We start from the raw sequence: 23,614 nt of genomic DNA on the forward strand, positions 1-23,614 counted from the left end.
AGCAACACCGAAGCCCGTGGATTTTTGGCGCGTTATGCAATATCCAGTAAATATTTAATTCACCTGAATATTTTAATGTGATCGAATTGGGTACTTTGGGAATAGTTTATTTAAGAAATAAAATATCCGAATGATAATTTGCCCCATTTTTAAAAAACGTATTTCAAATATATTTACTGACTACGCTCCTTTTTCTAGTGTTTAATGCTTTACTGTGTATTTAATCTTGCAATTTATTGTAAGGAATATCAGAAGTAACTTAACTAACCTTTCCTTTAAAAACTAGTTTTCAGGAACGAAATTAAAATTAAAAAAAAATTCAGTCATGTTAAACCCATATTTTTAAATAAGCGAAAATATTTTTTTTTGTTACACAATTCGGGCAAATGCGACTTCCTTTAGTTTCATATCAATGTTTTCTAAAACCAACGGTGCGTTAAAAGCTAGAAATGTTCACCAAAAGTCATCATCAATTCTCCGCAAACCTTTTCATATAGCCCACGAAGGCCTAATATTTCATATCCACTCAGGTATTAAGTTTATTTCTGTGCTTTAAGGATTCAAAAATGTTAAATTTATCATTTTCTGCCCCGTCGATTGCCAAATTTAGAAAAGAGTTCACACGATGAAAAGGATTTAGGCAGTTTCACGTACCCTTTTGGATCTCTGACAAGCACGTTTGAGGTTCTAGTTTTATCGCTTCGCTTTTGTTGTGAATCCTACTCTGCTACTTAAAAAACTTTTAAGTTTGAGATTTTTTGACTGCAGGAGTGTTGTTATGTTTTTTAAATTTTAAAGGGAATTCACCAATTGATTAATAAAAGGGAACCATTCAACGATGGCACCACAACTTAAATTTAAATAAATTATTATCTAGTCTTATTCCTTAGTTATTAAGAATTCCGTCATCGGGGTCTTTCCCAATTTAGTATTCCGAGCATCAACCGCGTATAATTATTATGGTTATTTACCACTTCAACCTTTCGACCCACGGTGGTTCTCGTTTTCTTGCATCAACTATTATGGTAACTAGTTTTACTATTTTCAATTTAACTAGTTTCACAATGTGAAAACTGAAATTCGTAGATCGTTTGTTGTAACAGCACAAATATTTAATTTCATGCTGCGCACTTAAACTGAAAGACCGTTTAAGAACTGACAAATTTCGGGTACGAAAATTAATTATTTTTGCATAGTGAGTACGGAAATAAATTGCTTTTTCTACCGTTAAACTCTATTATTTTCTTTCAAAATGAGCTTGTCAAATATTCAACCAGAACCTCAAGCGAAATTCCGCTGGCTTGAAAGGTTTTTATTCTTTCAATTCTGTATTGATTTCTTTCAGATTGCGGAGGCAATTTGACAGATCCAAATGGAGTCATTTCATCGCCGTTTTATCCTAACCCGTACAATGACGGCTCGCGATGCGTTTGGTATATCACTATGGCACCGGACAGAGCAATAGAGCTAACGGTCGTAGATATTGAACTGGAAGGTTCCATCAATTACTGCAATGATTATTTGTCGGTGTTTGATGGAAACAGTACCTCTCTCAACAAAAGAATCGGTTCTTTTTGCTACGATAAAAAAAATACAGTCGTAAAATCAAGTTTAAACCAAATGGTTGTGTTATTCTACTCAGATAACAGCGTTCAAAGGAGTGGTTTCCGAGCTATATACAGAACGACTTACGGTAATGTTACTTTAATGCTCAAATTACTTTACAATTCAATAGTGAAGTTAAATTAGATTTTTTTTAATCATTCGTGAATAGATTAATGAGAGGATATTTTTTATTTTAGATAGAAGATAAAAAGTTTATCCCTTGAGTGATATCTGCTGTAGTTTTTAGCCTATTGTACTAAAAATTGTGTATTTGTTGGTCACAACCATAATATAAAACTCAACAGTTTTCGGCTATAATCTTGGTCAGTCTAAAGCAATGTTAAAACCATATATTGAAACGCTATAACCTTTTGCCGATTTTTTATACTCTTTAAAAAAGAACTCCCGTAGTGAAGTATGGCAAATAAATGCAGATTTACCTTAATCTTAAAATATATCAAACCCATTTTAGGAGAAAGAGTGGGTTGTGGCGGTTTGCGACAAACTGTGACAGGAACTCTCAATTCTCTCGATACTGATTCCGATGGTCAATACGAAGAGGGACTTAACTGTGTCTGGAGGATTGAAGGTGAACCAAACAAGGTGTTGAAGTTAACATTTCAAAACAATTTCGACATTGAAAAAGTTTCCGGATTGAATAATCGTAATGAATCCGAACCCTGTATAGCAGATTTCCTCGAGGTAACTCACCACCATTCCATCCAAACTTCTCGATTTAATTTGTAACCACATTTCATTTCTTTTCTTGTACAAGGAGCCTATTATATTCCATATTAATGATAGAAAATTGAATTGCAGCTTAGAGATGGTCTTTCGGGAAGCTCTCCATTAGTTGGGAAATTTTGTGGTTCCGTGAGTCCAGATGAAATAATAATTTCATCGAATCGACTGTGGGTTCACTTCTTTTCGGACTTTTCTGGTGTTCAAGGAAAGGGATTTAGTTTCACGTACACCTCGGAAACACGTAAGTATTAATTTTTCGTATTTTGGTATCTTATTTATTTAGAACAAGCTAAAGCAACCGGGCTCCGGCTGGTGGTCCAACTAGCTGGTTTGTCTTTGAGTAGACTCTAACAAAAAATTGGCGGACAAAAAAAACAGAATAGAATAACCCGTTTGCCCTCTCCCCACAGTTTGCTGACAGCGTAGGAGATACTGAACAAACGCTGTGGAGACGGGCTCTAAAAAAAACGGGGATATAAATGAAATATTTTTATTGTAAAAAGACAGTCAGAACTGGCAGTGAATGGTATTAGACCGAGAACGGTCGTGGCACGCCCAAACCACCCAAACCTCCTTAAATCAGCTCCAAGCCTAAACCATCCATACCACCTTAAAAAAGCTTCCTCGGGTTGTCACATTGCTGAAGCGCGAGTTTCATTGAAATCGGTTAATAATTGAAAATCCTCCCTCGGGCTATCGCCAGGGTGGTTAAGAATTGAGGTCGTGAATAGCGAACAACAAACACAAAAACCAAATTTTTTTATGTAGACTACGTAAGTATTTTTATAGGTTTTAAATTAATTTACATGGACACGATTCGTGTACTACTGAAAATAAATTTTTCCTTTATACCATAGCTTCATGCGGTGGATTACTCAATGTTACGACCACAACCCAAACTTTGACCTCTCCGAACTATCCAGAAAACTACCCGAGAAATCTTCGATGCCAATGGGAGTTCGTCTGGAACAAAACGTTAATCGACCGAGTCCACATGCGGATTGCACAGTTTGATCTTCCTTGCGAAAACGACGCCTATCTGGAGGTGAACCTCCTCGGAATGGTGAGTTTAAAAACGCCTAAAATTAAAGTTGAATATTTGATTAATATTCCGACAGAAAATGTGAAATTTCAATTCAAAAATTTAATAAATATTCTAACAAAAACTGAAAAATTTCAATTTATGAATTTGATAAATATTCTAACAAAAACTGAAAAATTTCAATTTATGAATTTGATAAATATTCTAACAAAAAGGGGAAAACTCCAATCTATCTAACAATATGGTGTTTGGCACTCTAAATCTCAAAATGAAATGCGAACATCTTTCCTCTTTTGTAATCCTTTATTGAGATACATGGCATGGTCTTTAACTTTGTTTTTCTGGTAAATGATTTGCCAGTCCACTCACTTTATCAGTGTTTACCAAAATTAATATAGTATTCTACAAATAAACACCAGTGAGAAGGTTGCTTTCAATTTAAATATTCGATATATATTCTAACAAAAATTGGACATTTAAATTCGTAAATTCCCAGTTCAATCTCAGATATTTTATCGATTTTAAGGTCAACTAAGAAATTTTGGTGAAGATAATTAAAATTTGTTAAATTGATAAATATTATTTATCCTTTAAAATAATAAATTAGTTTAAAAAAACGTACTTTATTTTTAATAAAGTAAAACCGAAAATAACTGTTTAATAAAACAATAGTTTTTAATTCCGGTTGATATCAACAACTCATTTGGCGATGCAATAACTATTTGGTCTTTAGATACGATTCCTTTAAAAGATGCGTCACTGACTGTCATATAATATTTTATATTTTGGGTAAATTATTGAATGAAAGTTGTAATTAGGATTATTTTAAATTCATAATTTTATTTGAAATATATATTACCATAAGTATTAAAATAAAATTATATTCCCTGACGGTTTAGCGGCATTACAGTCGCTTGCTAACACCAAATTTTCTATCTTTTAAAAAAGCACAATTATTAAATTTTTGTAGCCAAACCAAATTTACTCTTCACGGGAATCGTCGTTGCATCGTTTTTGTGGAGATCACTTCTTCAACGACACGTACGCTTCCGGAAGTCTCAAACTTTCCTTACACACCAGTTCCGGAACACCCAGAAGAGGATTTTCAATTACTTACAAAGCCGCTGGTAACAATTATTTCAGAAGAAATTACAAAATGTTTTAAATCTTTGAAAAATATAAACCTTTTTTTCAAATTTTAGAATGCAGTCGAAATTTCACCGACGATTTCGGGTCAATATTTAGTCCGTCCTCATCCGCTGCCATTGATTGCAACTACACTGTAACCGCCAGAACTGGAAGAACTATTTCTCTTTATTTCGGCTCAATTCAAATAAGTAGTAGTGGTGCTATTGCCTGTGCAGATAGGTTTTTAAGGGTAAAACTTATTTTTTTCCTACTATAACTAAAAATAAACCAACAAAATAACTCTTCTTGGCCTTCAACCTTCACTCGCGACTAATAGTCATGGTTTCCAATTATCATTGGTCTAAAATGATGATTTAGCGAGGTGATCACCATTTTGAGGGTAAAGATCGCGATTATCAAGCTCGATATCACCCCTCCTGTTTTTAGGAAGAGACTTTTGTCCATTTTCAAAATAAACCTGGCGAAGGTCGAGAACAACACTTGAGATTGCCGAGTCGGCAACTCGGCACTAAAGTTTCTAACCTAAAACACAATTAATAAATAAACTCCAATTCTCCAAAAAAAACAACGGGACAGTCATCTCCAGCTAATGAAGATATTATGAACAACCGCTATGTTTAGCCTCATTTATTAGCACCCAAAGTTATCTTCATGGAACATCGTTTTAATAATTCGAACACCTTCCGTGTGAAAGATCGTCAGTCATTTTAAAATACCACAAAATGGTGTGACATAATCGAATTTTCCACGCTAGTCTCCTGTGAAGTAGAGGGTTGAAATTTTACAGAAACGGGATTAATTGAATCTGTTATAATGAGACACAGAACGGAATTAGGTTCCTGAATTTGAAAATGGAATTTTTTCGTATGATTCTTTAGGTTAAATAAGGAACTCCATCTCATTTTTAGCCTCATCCTCTCTATACATAGAGGAGAAAGAGACTGGTATTTTCGATGGTGATGTTGTAAGGTAATTCAGAGCCGCGCTAGCTATATGGCGATTAAAGAATCCGTATTGAAAAATTCCACCTATGAGCGTCAGATTTCTAATTAGTCCTTAGTAATGGTTTATCAAATCTGTTCGACTAGTAATTAAAATTGTTTAAAAATAAGAATAAGAAGAACGTAACGGATATTTCGTGGTATTAAAAACAATTTTTATTTTAAAAACATTTAAAAATATATCGTGGTAATTATGATTTTTGAAATTTTACAATTATTTTCGAGCCTAGATAATATTAAATAAAAAATGCTTTTATCAAAGCAGTTGAAAGGTTGAAGTAAGGGGGAGTAGTTGAGATCTATGAAGGCGCAGATATTGAAAATGTTTTAGGTTTAAAGAGTTTTGTTTTTGGAATTTTCAAAAGCGAAATATATTTCTAAAATAATTTCCATCGATTTTCCTCACCTTTTCTATATTTTAAAACCCTTCCCTTAAATTTGAGCCTTGAAACTGTAACAGTAAACTGACCAAATTTTAAATTGTAAATGAGTACGCGTGTTTAGTTCTGAATTTTTTCTATTCTAATCGAAATATTTAAACCAATTTTTAAAATCACACGCATTTAGACATGGATAAATTAATAGGGCTGTATGACCAAAATTTATAAAGAAAAAGACAAAAATACGAGGTAGGCTACATTGCTTGATAGATGATACGGCACCATATTTTTCAAATGAAAAGCTTATTTCTGGGCTTCTTGCGTTGAATTTCAATCCGATAGACATCTGCTACGTTGTTCTAACTAGCTCGTGCAGATTTATTTTGCAAATTAGTACTCGTAATGAGTTATAACCTAATTAATTTACTTTTTGTGTTAAATTAAAAATGTTGCATGAATATAAAAGAAATTAAACGGTTAAAGGAGTTGGCAACGTTCTATGTAAGCTAATTATCTTGATGAATTAAATTGATGTTATATATGTCATATACTTATTTCTATCTATCATAGTCTGCATTTTTAAACTTTGCGTTTAAAGTAGAATCATGAATAGAGTAATATCGGCGTGACGTATGTCGACGTCACCCATGCTTTTCCTATAGATAAAAAACTACCCTCAACATGGCGGCCATAGCCCAATGGTACAGAGCGATACTACTCTATTAATTAACCTTATTAATCCATGGTAGAATTACACATAACAACACGGAGCTTTATACAGTTTTGGCATGCCTAATGAAAATCTGAAGATCCACACAAAAAAAGAGACTTAAGAGTTACATTAAAACGCCATGTTTCTCTGTTTCTTTCAAGAAAGGCCTATTAGAATTTATTGTTATTGGAAGAAAAACAATGACTTATCTTTTCTAAGCCACAGGGCAAGACACACGGCTCTCTTTGCACTTGCAGGCTCTCTATAGGAAGATAATGTCATCTGTTGATTGTGAAAATACAAGCCATAGTTACATCCAAATTTTCTCTGTTAACTTGAACACCGTATTGATTAGAATTATTGCAAATCTCTTTTATTTATGACTCTTTCTAGTTCAGTTTCTGTTATATATGTATTTATACAGTGATTTCAGTGTCACGTGATACGACGTCACCCATGCTTTTTGAGTGAAACTACTCTATATGTGTATATAGAAGTTAAATGCTGTCATTTTACACGTAATCCTTCACAATTAAATATTTTCTCAGTTTACTGTTAGTTTCAAGGCTCAAATTTAAGGGAAGGGTTTTAAAATATATAAAAGGTGAGGAAAATCGATGGAAATTATTTTAGAAATATATTTCGCTTTTGAAAATTCCAAAAACAAAACTCTTTAAATCTAAAACATTTTCAATATCTGCGCCTTCATAGATCTCAACTACTCCCCCTTACTTCAACCTTTCAACTGCTTTGATAAAAGCTTTTTTTATTTAATAGCTGTCCCTTTGCTCTGCCTCACTGGGCATATTTTGCCTAAAATAAATGTTTGTAAAAGAAAGCCATAAGTTGGAAAATAAAAAGTTTAATTTATAAAAATATTTTAAATAGAACAGATCAATACTTTGCTGTGGGATATTTTACTATATTATTGGATGTAATTAACGGTATTTAAAATAGTTTTAAATATGTTATACTAAACAATGTATAATTGTTTTATGTCAAATTGACTTCTAAAAAGAAATGTACGATAATGTACCAGGAAAATCGATAATTTTTTGGCCTAGATACGACAATTTCAGATCTGGCAACGCTGCTTCTTAAACCCACATTGTCAACTCAGCAAACACAAAATCGTCCTTTGGACATCCGATTGACGTCACACTCGGATCTTTCCTTCGTCCGTAGGACGCCCCAAAATCCGCGGTTGACGTCGGTCGGCAGTGATGGTTAGTCGAGGGAAATTTCCCAGATCAAGGGAAATTTTTACCCCTAAAAATGCAAAAAGGGAAAAGGGAAATCAGGCTAAAAATTTGCGAAATCTAGGGAAATTCCACGTAGGGTGATTTTAAAGTTAAGTTACTAATCTAAATAATCACAATATTTAAAATTGATTTAATTTTATAAAAATATTAAAAGAGTAATTTTAGCAAGAAAGCTTAATGTTTTCTATTAACCTGGCACCCCTGCAATTTTGCTTTCCACTTTTTCGTTTTATTATCGAGGACTCGTCTGCTCCTCGGAATGGTGACTGTGGTCGTGTGCAGTGTGAGAAATTATATAACCAATTATAATTGATCTAATAATTTATAGTTTCTAGTCATCTAACTCTGTTGATTAAACTAATGGGGAAAAGTAAAAAAAACGTTATTTCGTGTAATAACGTACTGTTTTTCAGCTAATTGTTCTATAACATATAAAGCAATGAAATGTATTAAGATAAAAAGAAAATTATAAATATATAAATTATAGTTTAATATTGGTGACCTAGAAGGCGCTATGTATTAAATATCACTTTCTGGAGGCTAACAAAGAAACTAGGGAAATTTTGGTCAAAAAGGGAAGTTTTAAGTCCCTGTGAGGGAAATTTCAATTTGGCGACTTGATATCACTGTCTGTCGGACGTTAACAGACCGTACAGACGCCCAAATGTCCGGTTTGTCTAGACTCTAGAGCCTATGGACAACCCTGGCCTCTAGGACGATCCTAGTGATGTCAGCTGCATTTTTAATAGTTCATCTGGGGTTTTATTTTATTTTAGGGACGTTAATTACTATTTAATGTTAAAAATAATTTATTCACAGTAAATTTAAAATTTTCAATGAAACTTTATTTAATAATTTAAAATTTGAAATACATACAATTGTGAATGACAAAAAATATTGCAAACCATACATGTTTTCTGCTATTTTAATTTTGAAAGCTATATATTCATTAATGCATTTCAATAAATTATAAATTTGAGCTTTAAGTGAACCCTTGACTGAGTGTGAAAAATAATAAAATGTAATGGGCCAAAGTGAACCACCCCAAAACTTACTTTAGGAGTTACAATTTCACTAAATAAACTACTGCTTTATAAATTAGGGCTTTAAGTGAACCCTTGAATGAGAGTGAACAATAATACAACCTAAAAGCAAAATAATAAAAAGTTATTGGCCAAAATGTACTCTGAAAACAGTGATAGTTCCGCTACTTTTCAAGGAGACCACCTCAAAACTTACTTTTGTAGTTACAATTTGACTAAATAAACTACTGCTTTATGAATTAGGGCTTTAAGTGAACCCTTGAATGAGATTGAACAATAATACGACCTAAAAGCTAAATAATAAAAAGTTATTGGCCAAAATGTACTTTGAAAACAGCGAATCATCCGTTCCTTTCAAAGCAGCTCAACCAAATATACCATTAACTTTAATAAAAATGTTTAGTAATAATAGTTAGTACTATGTGATAGCTAACATTAAATATGTAAAAACTATTCGATCCAGAATGATTAATTATTATATAAAAAAGTTGTATAATTTAGCTATTACCGTATACGTACAGGGGTGCAAAGGCTTAAGTTTTTAAATGTTGATTACAATTAATTTACACAAGATTATGGCTATTTTATTTTTTTAAATAATTCTTTATGTATAATTAAATGCACCACAACCAAATTTATTTACAAATAATACGTTTATTAACACTGAGAAGATTTAAAACTTTTAAGGCGGTACTGACCAAAAATTTTATTTTCAAACTTTGGAACAGGGTTGCTCATGAACTTCCCAGCCGATAAGTAAAGCCGTCATGTCAAAAATGTTTCAATAAAGCAAAGCCTTCGGTAGCATTTTACCTACTGTCGAGTAAACCATGCAATGTATTGCGATTATCAAGTGTTTTAAATTTTAAGTTGACAGTAATAACAAACCCGTTAAGCTATCGCTAGCCTCCCTAATACTGAATCTTGGGCATGAAAATCGCTTAAAATTTAAAGTGGAAAAAAAAGCTTACGTTTTTGATAGCCTTAATATTGCTTTAAAGTCTATGGAGAAGCATGTTGGCCCCTTATAAAGATTCCACTATCGTGGAATCTTAATATTTCAATTTCAACTTTCCTTGTATTTTGTTATATTATTCCCCTTGGGATAGAGTTTAAACAGTGAACAATTGTTTCTTTCAGGTATACGATGGCTCATCAGTGAATGCGTCCAATTTGCTAGTTCAAGAATGCGGTGGGTTTTCTTATCCTCCAACAGTTCACTCCGCTGCTGAAAGCCTCTTCATTCATTTCAAGAGACCAGCCGGCACGCTGGATCAAATCGATACCTTCTCCATTTCTTATACTTCCACAGATAAAGGTATTGTTAATTTATAATGCCGCTTTGCCATTCAATCATTATGTTTAAAATAGAAATGATTTAATTTAGTTTTATAATGTTTAAATTATTATCCCGGCTAGAGAAGGCGACGAGGCTTTTTAGTTAAATTCGAGCATTAATAACAGCTGAGTTAATTTGGAATATATATTTGTTAATTAGTTTTTCTGACATCGGTAGTTCTACGAGGAACGCCAAAAGTGTATAGCGGATGGCTTTAGAATTAAGTGATCGGCACAACAAGCTGCGATGAGTAAAATCGTGACCTCGCACTTGAAAAGATATTGCATTTGCGTGACTCCTAACTATCGATATTAGGGTCAAATGCGCTAACGTGGTAGTAAACAGAAAATTTCTTAAATTATATATCTTAATAATTGGATTTTTCATCAATTAATTTAATTATTTAAAATATTTGTAATATTTTTAATTACATTCTAAAGATTGTGTCTTTGAGATATTACTACCGTAGGTTTGAGGCCATTGTGCTTAAATTGATGATTGTAAACAGCCAGCGAGTAGGATCTTATGGTTTTCAATCTTGGAAATTTTTATATCCTATACATAATTAATGCGTAAATGCTTAGCGCTTTTTACGCCTTCTGAGAGTAGGAAAACTCAACAAACCTCATTCAAACCAATAGTTTTGTTAAAGAATTATCTTCAGGGACGGCGTCCGGGGTAGGCCGAAGTTTGCTTTCTTCTAGGGGCCCATGGCCCACAACTTGAGGGGTCCTCCTCAAGTTGATTTATACCAAATTTAATTTTCAAGTCAATAATCAGGGATCCCACAATTGAGGAACATGGGGCCCACAATTCAGTAAAATATCCCTTTATTTATAATTTTTTTTGCTTCCCAGGTCAAGGATGTGGAGGAAAGCTTCGTGCTCCTCGCGGTTCATTCACGAGTCCATTTTACCCCAGCGCTTACAACAAAACGGCGACTTGCATTTGGGAAATATCCGTCGCCAGCGGGAAGAATTTAAGACTTTACGTATATGATTTCCGGCTCTCATCCGAAAGCGGATGCGATTCCAATTACATCGAAATATACAACGGAAATGCGGAAATTGAAACGGCGAAATACGCCCGGTTTTGCGGAAACGTAAGTTACACGCAGTTTAAGGTCCTACATCAGATAATCTAACAAACTTTAGTCCTTTAACACCGCCACTTGAAATCTCAAAAAGGTAACACCTTTCCTCTTTAGTAATGTGGTCATATCCAGGAATCCCTTTTTGAGATACACGGCATGGTCTACAATGTTGTTTTTCCTATAAATGACTGGCCAGTCCACTTACATTATCAGTGCTTACCAGACATTATTTAGTATTCTCCAAATAGACAAATTCGAAAAGTTGATTTGTAGTAATAACAATCAGCTAGGCTAATACCCAAGGCTCATACATGAAGCTAAGATATTCTCTAAGAGATTTCAATTACCTAACAATGCCAACCGATTCTAATCTTTCTAAATATTCAACGTAAATTAACATGGGAAAATTACAAAACTTTAAAACAAAATGAAAAGAAAATAGTCAAATTTACATTTTTGGATTGCTTTGCACAAATAAGAGGGAATTCGAGCTAAATTTTATAAATACCTCGTAATTTTAAGTGTAATATAAAATATTTGTAAAACTTATGCTGTGATAACTGCCTAAATATTTTCGCCGATGAATATTAAAATTCTTACATTAAATTATCTGGACGATTAGATTTCGATAGAAATACGACGCCTTTTCTAAAAATGGCGAATATAATTATAAATCATGGTGCGATAAGTTCGGTAATCTGTATCCGATTAATCTGAGATTTTCTGCCGAGTGATTGAGTATTATTCATAACAATTTAGAGAAAATCAAATGTATACAACATCATATGAATTGAGCAACATAATTTAAATTTTCCCAATATTATAGCAATTAACCCAATATTATTCCAATACACAAAATGTCATTTGAATTTCTCCAAATGTATATGAATGTAGACAATGCAATTTGAACTTAATTAATATTATTTCAATTTAACCAAATTATATGAATTTACCCTAAAGAAATTTCCCAATTTAATATTAATTTAACCATAATTTCAGCTAACCAAATAATATAAGATCTTACACAATATTATTTGAACTGGCCGAAATTTATTCAATTTACCCATGTTTTATTAATTTGCCCATAATTTACTAATAACAATAATAAATCGGAATTTATTGTATCAAGAGATACATTTATACTCGTTTTGTTTTGGCAAAAAGGCGCAGAATTTCTTTTAGAAAAAATGGAATTGATTTATTCGGTCAGATAATGAAACGTAGAAAATTTCAGAATAGTTTACGAATAATTACGGAACATGAGATATTTTTATTTTCGCTATTTTGCAAAATGGCTTCGGATTCCTTTCAAAATAAAAAGAACTTATTTATTCAATCATTTAATGAAACAAAAAAATTCAGATTAATCGACGGATAATTAGGGAACGTTTATGACCGTAATAAATTTTGACATCCACCATTTTTATTTAAATTAATAGGACTTATTATCTTTCAAAGATATTGTAAATTATAAAATTTCAAATTAATTGGTGAATTATGAGATATTGATATCCGCCATTTTGCAAAATGGCGTCAGATATCTATCGAAATATGAGGAGCTTATTAATTCAGTCAGATAAAGTAACGTAGACCCTTAGAATTTGTCACTTACCCCTGTTTTTCACGTAGAATTTTTCTCATTTTAGTTTGTCAGAAACACTTGGTGGCCATGGCAAAACGGAAGCTCAGCGTAACTTTTCTCTTTAGTTTTTTTCACGTAACATCTAAGTCTAACAATCCCCGAACTTTGAACAAAATTGTTGAGAGCCACCATAAAAATTTATAATCCTATGTGACGTGTAAAAATAAACCTTGGATTTATCTTTCATAAAACAAATTGGCAAAACATAAAGGGGTGTCCCAGAATACCAGCCCACACATTTAGTTTTTGAGGGTGTTGCGCGTGAGTTTCTCAAAATAAATTGTTAATTTTCATTATCCCAGTAATGACAATAATGTCGGTTCACAGATTTCTTGTTTTATCTAATTTACAAGTAGGCCTTCCTCTACATTATTAAATTTGTACAAAGTATTAAATAATATCTTTATATGTTGCGCATAAATTATGATACCCATTGTCTAAAATCTAATGGAAAATGACCCAATTAATATTTATTTTATTTTTGAACCGCTTGACTGTTGGAATCGAATTTGGTACTTTTATTCCCAAAATCAATCAATATTGCCACTGGAAACGTTTAAAATTGGTGTCGCTGCGGTGAAACTGCAAAGCTCAATTTTAATTCCCTAGCTTAAGAATTTGTGTATCAAAATTTTCCCAATTGCAATAAAAAATTAGTTTTTGAAACAATAGCAGGGGGCTCCATTTAAGACATGATGTATATTTCTTATTTTGCATTATCCAAAAAGTTACTTTGTTCATTTATAAAGCTAACATTTAAACGTTATATACCTAATGAAGATTTTTTTTCGTAGGAAAGACCTGGTTATATTTCCTTGAATACTAATCAGGCACTGTTGAAGCTGGTGACAAATGAAAATAACACAGACTCAGGATTCAGAGCCTTTTTCCATCAAGATACGAGACGAGGTAAATTTATTTTATGTAATCTAAACAACCTTTTTTAAATGTTTTTTTTACGAATGTGTCTTCTTATCGAAATTCGAGAGATAAGATATAATTTTTCTATGTGCCAAAGAGTCAGGCCTCCATGGTCACTTTAAATAGCGTTATATACTATGAAAAAAATTATGGTACCTATTAAAATTTAATTTATTTATTTTAAAACGGCTGTGAAACTGGAGCCTTTCCAAATTCAGTCACTTTTTAGTTCCACATCGATATATATATATATATATATCGAAGTGGGACTATTGCTATGGACGGATTATCGTTAAGTGTTTGTTGTTGTTGTTTGTTTGGCGTGGGAAAGTGACGACACGGTAGATGGAGCTGCGAAAAATAATTAATATTTATATAATTTATATTATTGGCGACACCGGGATTCGAATCCAGATAGCTGCTGGCCGCGTAATCTGCAAAACCGACGCCTTTACCAATTAAGCTACGCCGTCCTCTCCGAATTTCATGCTTGAACTTTTAGCTTATAACGGCATCCACTCTTTAACTTAGGGTGGCAATTTATATATTAAACGATAAGAAATCACGTAGCCTCAACAGCTTTTGTATTAGTTTGCCTACCTGTGTCTTCTAAGGGTGTATAGGTTTGTCCACTCTAATACTCTGATGTGGAACTAATATTACGGCCTGGGCCTACTTGTTAAAGGCGGCTAGAGTAGTTATTCGTATCCCCAAAACATTTCATTGAATAAATAGATTATTGTCAAACTTTCTAATTTGGGTTCAAAATAGCGTAGATTTCAATAATCTCAATGACCTTTGTCTAAGGTCATTTCTTTACCTGAACAATTTTTTAAGATTTTTTCGTGATCGTGGGGCTGTTTGATTAAAGATTTTAGGATACAAGTTTTTAATCGAAGCTTTAATTTTATGTTATACATAATTTATATCAATGAAAAACATTTTGTTTTATTTTTTGTCAATAAAAAAATAAACCTAGTAAGTGAGTGATTTTAGGTTATAGTTGCAAAGACCGTTACCAAAGCTGGGGAACGAGCAAGCCCTTAGCCCTTCATGCCACGCGAACACACAGCTCCCTACACTCCTTATTACCGTTATTCTCTACAAGAGAACCCAGATTACCATAAGAGGCTAGCATATTTTGTTATTAATTGTATTTAAATACTACGGAAAAAGTCAATAGGTAACTTTTTAAAGCTTAAAAAATGAAAAACGATTCTGAAGGGTTTGCTTTAATTATTTAAAAAATTAATAATTTTTTTTGTGTTTTCAGAAATCGATAAAGCATCAGTACTGCATATGTTAACACCAATGCCAACTCCAGTACCAACAGCCGGCGAATTCTTAGATTCTGATTATCCTAACTAAACTAAGCTAACGTTTCTTTATTTTCATTACGCTACCATAAAATGGATTTTATTTTTGTTTTCAATATATTATAAATATCATATCAATAAAGTAATCGATACCAAGAGCTTTAGAAAGTGATTGAAATGTTATTTTTGAATCAGTTTCTCCACGGGTGAACAAGTTTCTAATTATATCACCATTTATTAATAATAAAACCCCTGGGCCCTACAATTTTATACGTTTTCATTTGGCAAATAATTTTTGATTTATTTGAGAACCTTTGATATTGATTCTACGCCATGGCACGAAGAAAAATGGTAATAAGGAGAGTTGAGGTAAACAGGGGTACAGCTTACCCTCGATATTCACCTCCCCCACCCTTCCGAAGGGGTGAAAGTGTGAAAATAATTTACCGAATGCCAAGAGCTTACCGTAAGCACGAGTCGGTACACAGAAAAAAGAAGGTTTAGAATAGTCAGGCTAAGCCACTTTCTTTAAAACGACAAACGAACGTAGAAACTATACTCCTCTACAAGTTTCTCCTACACGGTTTCAAGACGATAGCTTAGCCTGTCTATTCTGAGGGGTTTTCGTAACGCCCGTTTTTAACATTTTGCCTACACTTTTAAAAACTATAGATAATTAATGTACAGGTCAAATTTAAAAACCCTTTTATGCAGTAAGCATTAGTTGATAAGTGTTTTTACGATAAGCAGTGTTAATTTGGAAAAGTGATAGCTCGCAAAGCGTTTCGTTGATAAACGTGATTTGGCACCAAAGCCGGGGTATGCCAACCACGGTGGCAGCGGGGGCGGCATGCCCTCGCTTTTTTTCCCAGGGCAGACTTTTCGCAGAGGTGTAGTTCACTCAGGATATAGTCCACGAGCCAGATGATATTTCGATAACCAAAAAAGTGGCTAATTTTCAATGCTATTTTCATAAACAGGGGTGCTTTAGATATGCAAAAATCGGTGGTGTGGGGTTCTATCGCCCAGCTATTCAAGATGGCGGCTATTTCAAAATGGCGGCGATAGAGATCGTTAAATTGCTTATATCTCGACCGCTATTTAACGGATTGTCATGTGCAATACACCAAATTAAGGAGAAGTGGTTGTCGTACATATTATATTTAAGACGTTTTTTATCGATGGTGCCATTTGGCGGCTACATTTAATTAAAGATATTTTCGTTTTTTTGAAAACTGTTTTTTTTACTTAAAAAATGAAAAATAATTATATTTAATTTTTTTAACAATTATATATTAGTAGCTGAAGATTTTATCAATCTTTAAATATAAGTACTAGTCACCTATCCTAAATAGTAACGGAGATATATAAATAATCGTACAGGGGGGCGATTTTCTAATTTTGAGGTTACTAGCATTGTATCGCACATAATCTCTACCAGCCACCACTTGTTCCGTTCTTTACGTATTAGCGCCTTGGTGTTATATTTCTACTCACTCTCTCCTTTGTTTTGTTGTTTTCCGGGTTCCAAATTGAAGGTCACACTGTCAAAGTCCAGCCTACGATGCCCCATATATACTGGACGCTTTTAACCTGATCTTTTTTCAAGTCAATTTTGCATAACTCTCTCGCTTTGGCAATTGTTTCGTGTTTTTGTGTATATAGCGATTTATTTTTGCTTCGACGGTTTAAAAAGTGTTTTTCAGGGATTCCCTCACTTTTCAACCACAGTGTTTATTTCTATGAGCAATTGCGTGAAGGTTGGATTTTTCCGTCCATGTTTTAAACATGTCGAAGATTTGTGTAATATGTAACAAACGGTCAGCTGAAAGTGAGAGTCTGAGTAGATCGCAAGATGAGAGATCGTGGCAAACCCTTTGGGACGCTGCTAAAGTTAGAGATTTTGAGCCTATTCTTACTTCATCAAAATACCCCTCTACTTTATTTACAAACGTATACTACCATCGGAAATGTAGAGCTAGTTTCACGTCGAAGACTAACCTTGCTGTAATAGAAAGAGAACAAGGATCCTCTAGTCAAGGTAACGGTTCATCACTGGAAATTAATCCAAGACGCTCATCACGAAGTTCGGCGCAAGTTGCCTCAGGTTCCACAATTCTTGAAAAAATATGCATATTTTGTCAAAAAACCAAGTACTTAAAAGGAAAGAATACGAGAGAACCGTTACTACAATCCGTGGAGCTAAGGTCGGATAAACTGTAAGAGATATCGCGACCGAAAGGTGTGATAAAAGAATTTTAGCTATTACATCCAGAGACATAATCGCCAGGGAACCGCATTATCATAAAACGTGTTATAGACTCTACACAAAGAAAACTACCGTTACAGTTTCGGAAAAGTCTCAGAAATTATAAAGTCTTGATGACTATCAACAAGCTGAAGAAGCGTCTCTTAAGAAATTATATCAAAGTCTTCGAAATGATTTATTTTTAAATGAACCAGTGTGTTCGTTGAAAGACATTACCGGCAACATGATATTATTTATGGAAAGAAATGGAGTTCCAAACCAAGAAGTGACCGAGTCAACTAAAAATCATCTGCGAAGGCACATTGAAGAAGAATTCGGTAACTCTTTGTACTTTTTTAACGTTAATCGTAGAGTCTTTGTCAGAAAAGATAATTTATCTTTGGAAACCCTTTTGGATCATTTTGTAAAACTCAAGATGAAATACGAGACATGCCTAATTTCTCCGATGTCGAAATCAAATTTTCAAGAGACAGCTATCTTCCTGTGAACTGATATTAAAACGTCTATTCCGGAGAAGCATTGGCCACCCCAACCCGAAGAACTTAATTTGGACTACTTGTCAATACCTCAGAACCTAATGACATTTTTAAACGATTTGCTTTGTGGTACTAGCGCCAAATCAACTGATCGAGTAAAACGACTTTCATGGTCCATCGCGCGAGACATTATTTACGCCGTAACTACAGGCAAAGTATTTACTCCGCAGCATATATTACTACCGTGGCCCCGAACGTTACGATAATGTAATTTGCGTTTCAGATGACACAGATGTTTTAGTTTTATTTATCGCGTTCAGTGGTCAAATAAACACTAATATATTTTTAATTGGAGGGCCAAAATCTAAAGCCAGAATTGTAGATATTTCGAAACTGGTTTTGGCAATCGCAGCTCAAACGAGTAGCGCATTAATAGGGCCACACGCGCTTACTGGCTGTGATACAGTTAGCGCTATAGCCGGTCAGGGAAAACTAAAAGCCTTAAGGATTGTTACTAAAAATGAGAAATATCGAAAGGCAGTCGATGACCTCGGTTCCAGTTGGACGCTGTCCGAAGAGACTTTTAATGAAATTCAAAAATTAACATGCCAAATGTACTGCAAAAACACGAAGGTGACAGATGTTAATACACTCAGATACCAAATCTTTCGGGCCAAGAAGGGCAACGTTGAATCCGGACATCTTCCACCATGCGCTGATACGCTAAAGCAGCACACATTGAGAGCGAACTACCAAGCTGCACTTTGGAAAAGAAGTCTCGAAGCGTTTCCGGTTATTCCCGACCCCGTAGATGGTCACGGATGGCGAATAGAAGGGCAAGAATTAGAAATCCTCTGGATGACTGGCCCACCAGCTCCAGATATAGTTCTAACTCTTATGGCTTGCAAATGCGCACGAACTTGCCGTTCAAATGAGTGTACATGCATACTTAATAATTTAAAATGTACGGCCGCTTGCAAAAATTCTAATTGCACAAATATGGTTTACGGATGACTAAGACTACCTCCAAAACTCTGGCGACTCCGATTCTTCTGATCGTGATAACAATTTGGAATATTAGCGATTAGTTTACCAGTGGGTAAACAAATACATAAAATAAACTATGTGATATTGCAGAAAAATAAAATATAACATTTTATCAGCAATTTCTTTCGTTAATGGCATGTTAGATCGATTAAGTCTCAAAATTAGAAAATCGCCCCCTGTACGATTATCTATATATCTCCGTTATTATTTAGGATAGGTGACTCATATTTAAGTTAAAAGATTGACAAAATCTTCAACTACTAATATATATTTGTTAAAAAAATTAAGTATAATTTTTTTTCATTATTTATGTAAAAAAACGGTTTTCAAAAAAACGAAAATATCTTTAATTAAATGAAGCCGCCAGATGGCGTCATCTATGAAAAACGTCATAAATCATAAAATTTACGACAACCACTTCTCGCTAATTTGGTGTATTGCTCATGACAATCAGTTAAATAGCGGTTGAGATATAATCACTTTAATGATCTCTATCGCCGCCATTTTGAAATGGCCGCCATCTTGGATAGCTGGGTGATAGAACCCGACACCACCAATTTTTGCATATCTAAAGCACCCCTGTTTATGAAAATAACATTTAAAATTAGCCACTTTTTTGGTTATCGAAAGTCCTATTTTGGGTGTCTGGCTCATGGACTAATACTTGTTTGTCAACCTGACAGGCCGACAGAACATGTCGCACCCCTGTGTTTTGTTTTCTATATCTCGTATTTTTTGGACGCAGCCTGTTAAACAAGATATGTGCTTATAATATTAATTTTGGCCCGTTCTCGTTAAAATGTTGGCACTTTCCTGGGCAACAAAGAATTGGCATTATCGTATGATTTTCAAACCAATTTAAAAATTAAATATTTTTTATAAGATTCAATTGCCTAATATTTATGATAACTTTTAGTGAGCTTTTTGTACTTCGTATAAAAGCTTTTGCAAAAATTTTATTGAAAATCATAAATAAACGTAAAATATAAGTGATGTTTACAAAAAAAAAGAATTTAACAACTGCGTGAGAAAAGATAACAATAGAAGAAGGGCCCAAAACAAAACTCATTAACTTTGGTTTTTATCTTCATCGTAACTGCAAGGTCATTTATGTCAGTGGTTCGATTTGAAATTTGGCATATGCTTACTGGGCAACTACTAAACCAGGCGACAGGGGCAAAAATGACCAATAAGGAAATAATTCTAGGTAATCTGGAATTTTTTTAATCGCTTTATTAGAAGGTTCTCTTTAATAGAGGACGTTGCCCGCCATCTTGAAAATATGGCGGTGGGGTTTTGCCGATATCATCTGTATTATTAACATTTGTGATATATTTCCAATGGGTTGATTATTTCCTATGATATTTTCAACAGAAAAGTTCCGAATGACCTTTTCGGAGGTAGAGTCGCGATAAACCTGACCCACCCACACCGTTATGTTCAAAATGCTTTTTTTTTACCCGCAATAAAAACGATGTTTAACGTATCATTAAGATGGCCTGACATCTTATTCGTGCTAAAGTATAATTTAGGAGAGTGTCCGCCCATCCTATGGCCACATTGGGCCCTGGAAAGGTTGAAACGGTCCGCTGACAAGATTGGGCCCTGTCCTTGTCAGATACGGTCCGCTGACAAAATTGGGCCCTGGCCTTGTCAGAAATGGTCCACTGACCAGATTGGGCCCTGGCCTTGTCAGATAAGGTTCGCTGACAAGATTGGGCCCTGGCCTTGTCAGATAAGGTCCGCTAACAAGATTGGGCCCTGGCCTTGTCAGATAAGGTCCGCTGACAAGATTGGGCCCTAGCCTGGTCAGATACGGTCCGCTGACAAGATTGGGCCTGGCCTTGTCAGATACGGCCAGGCTCCGAACAAACACAACAAATGCATAATACCAAAAAACGTTCATTAACTATTTCATTTCAAAGGGAGACGCGTGGCCTTATTTAAAAGGGGTGTATCGTTCGTGTTCCCGCAATTTAGCCTTGATTTACACTGCAGGACAGCCGGCGTACAGCCGGGGCGTGAGGCCTTCTCGGTATCGTCACACCACAACCGAGAGAGAGGGTCAGAGAAAATACATTCTGAGTAGCTACACTTTCCCTCTCTTCCCACGGCCAACCTGCACCGACAAACCCCGTCCGTTGCAACGTTTTGAATTTTCGTGCCCGCTAGAGCTTTGAGCAACGAAGCGCCTTTGTTAATTATGAACACAAAAGCTCCGATAAAAAAGCGAAATCCATTTTTTGTGACTTGCTCTCCACTGTGCCAGGTGTAGTTAATTTTGTCAACGAAATCCATGTTGTGGATGGTGGGTATCTGCTTCTCGGAGTTATATGGAAGCAAAACGAGATTTTTCCGCGAAACTTTCGAAATATGTTACCCATGTTAAAAAATACTTCACTAAAAACAGTGCTAGATCGTTTTTGACGGGCATCCCGACAACCAGCAAAATAAAGTACAAAATCAGCTGAGCGACTTCGACAGTAAATTAAGAGGACCGGTTTTCGATACCCTTCCACAGGGCATTTTATTTATCCCCGCGTATCAATCAGCTCGAGAGACTCCGAGGGAGTCTTGCAAGGTCGTTTGCACCACGTGATACTAAAATTTCAAAATGGCAATCTAATGGGGTTGATATTGTTACGTAATGTTTTGCGCTTTACATTTAAGTATTTTTTAATTTTGGTTTTTTAATTCAATAAAAACTATCAACTGATATTTAGTATATCATATTTAATCTATAAAAACGTGAAAAATACCTTTTGTCGTAAAAATGTACTTTGTGTTTATCTTTTTTCTTTTTTCGAACAGTATCGTCCACTCTTAGCGATACTTGTTTTTTTTTTCAAATAACCTTGGACGATTCCCTTAGTGTGATTGGTTTACGGGGGCTAAAAACCAGCCTTTTTAACGATCCCCTAAAATCTACTATCCATGATTGGAGAGAGATGCCGTTGCGAAAGTACAGTTCGACGAGACAATGACCGCTACTATGTCCCAAGAAAAAATTATTATCTAACACTAAAAAAGTCGACTTATTAACATGCTTCGTGGAATACTAGAATTTAAGAGTTTTGTAACAATGCAAGCTGATGAAGATGCCGATTTGCTTATTGTGAAAAATGCAATTGAGTTATCGCAAAACAACAGCTTTTCAATTATAGTAAGCGTAGATATTGACATTTTAGTCCAGCTGAGCGCTTTAGCGTCATCTCGACCAAACATATATTGGTTGAAACCAAGTGAAGAAAAAAATAAACCAAAAGATGTATTGCACCACCAGTAGAAATTTTAAAATACCCGTACAAAATAATATATTGGATGGGATACCACTTCTTCGTATTTATCGGCAAGGTAAAATTATTTTCCCAAAGAACTTGAGCAAAGATGAAAAGTTACAAAAAACGGCGAATGTTTTCCAAACTCCCGAGACACATTCTGATGATATCGGCAAGGTGGGAAACTTTTTATTACAGCTCTTTATGGAGGCAAAAGCTATGTAATTACACTGAACGAACTCAGGTTTCAAATCTTAATCAAAAAATGATTTCAATCTCGCGACGTTTCCTCCAACTCCGGAAGGTGCACCTCAACATTCTCTAAGAACGTGGCATCAAGTTCAAAAGTGCTATGGAACAAACAAACTTCCGCCAGATTGGGGTTTGGAGAAAATATCAATATGGTTTGCTTACATTTACCTCTACAAAAATACGGCTCCACAGAAGCTTCTCAAAACTATTTCGTGCACATATTCAAAAGGCTTTATGGCGGCTTGTGGTGGTAGAAAAGTTGGCATTTATAGCTGAGGACGATCGTGTACAAACATAAGAGATGTTGATGAAAACGATAATTATGATGAAGCTATCGATGTTCAACTGAAAAAAAAGGAAATGGAAAATAACATTCACTCTTTATTATATTATATTTATATTACAGTAATCTATATACCCTAAAGAAGTCTCTAGTGTGGCCCACCTGTCATAGGCTGGGCTGCCACGGTCCTAAATAGTACTTTTGCACGAATAAGGTGCCAGACCTCCGAAATGATACGTGAAGCATCGTTTTAATGCGGGTAAAAAGCATTGTCAACATAGTGGTGTGCGTGGGTCAAGTTTTACGTGACTTTACCTCCGAAAGGGTCACTTTTATCGAAAAGGTCATTTTTAAATCAACTAGGCACCACCTTAGGCCTAAGTCATCAAGAAGGCCGTAGGAGATTGGTGGCAAGCCCTTCAAGCCACGCGAGCCAACAGCCCCCTACACTAACTATTACCGTTAACCCCAACAAGTTTTTATGGAAGGGGAAACTGAAGAGCTCGGGGAAAACCTTTGAAACAGTGGGGAGATGAAAACTCAATGCAGAATGAGTGGTTTCGGGTTTTCACCCAGTTCCACAAGTCGGGATCGAACCCGGCTCCTCTTGCTGCTAGGCGAAAGTGCTAACCACTCCGCTACCCACTTGAAGAGACTGTTAAAGGGAATAATCTAATCGTTAAAAGTATATCAACAATGTTCATAGAATATATGATATCGGCATTTTTTCTTGATCGAATAATAAAGCGAATAAAAACAG

The 23,614-nt window shown here is 34.7% G+C and overlaps 1 protein-coding gene across 1 annotated transcript; it reads left to right on the forward strand.

Moving 5' to 3' along the window:
- Window positions 1-2,022: 2,022 nt before the first annotated feature.
- On the forward strand, window positions 2,023-15,301 carry LOC149966173 (cubilin-like). Its single transcript, XM_090167457.1, has 10 exons — window positions 2,023-2,307; window positions 2,425-2,590; window positions 2,633-2,677; window positions 3,207-3,412; window positions 4,362-4,518; window positions 4,594-4,769; window positions 10,079-10,256; window positions 11,135-11,379; window positions 13,807-13,921; window positions 15,207-15,301. Exons 1-10 carry the CDS (start codon window positions 2,023-2,025, stop codon window positions 15,299-15,301), a joined length of 1,668 nt encoding a protein of 555 aa, XP_090023583.1.
- The last annotated feature ends 8,313 nt before the right edge of the window (window positions 15,302-23,614 follow it).

Source organism: Leiobunum rupestre, chromosome 1 (genome assembly GCF_980474605.1).
Source record: "Leiobunum rupestre chromosome 1, qqLeiRupe1.1.hap1, whole genome shotgun sequence".
NCBI classification, from domain to species: domain Eukaryota; kingdom Metazoa; phylum Arthropoda; class Arachnida; order Opiliones; family Sclerosomatidae; genus Leiobunum; species Leiobunum rupestre.

What these genes read in the sequence shown, in the direction of transcription:
- LOC149966173 (XM_090167457.1), top strand. Translation starts at nt 2,023, where the DNA reads ATGGCAAATAAATGCAGATTTACCTTAATCTTAAAATATATCAAACCC. An exon ending in GTATAGCAGATTTCCTCGAG is followed by an intron (nt 2,308 to 2,424) that starts GTAACTCACCAC and finishes ATTGAATTGCAG; the next exon opens with CTTAGAGATGGTCTTTCGGG. An exon ending in ACGCCCGGTTTTGCGGAAAC is followed by an intron (nt 11,380 to 13,806) that starts GTAAGTTACACG and finishes TTTTTTTCGTAG; the next exon opens with GAAAGACCTGGTTATATTTC.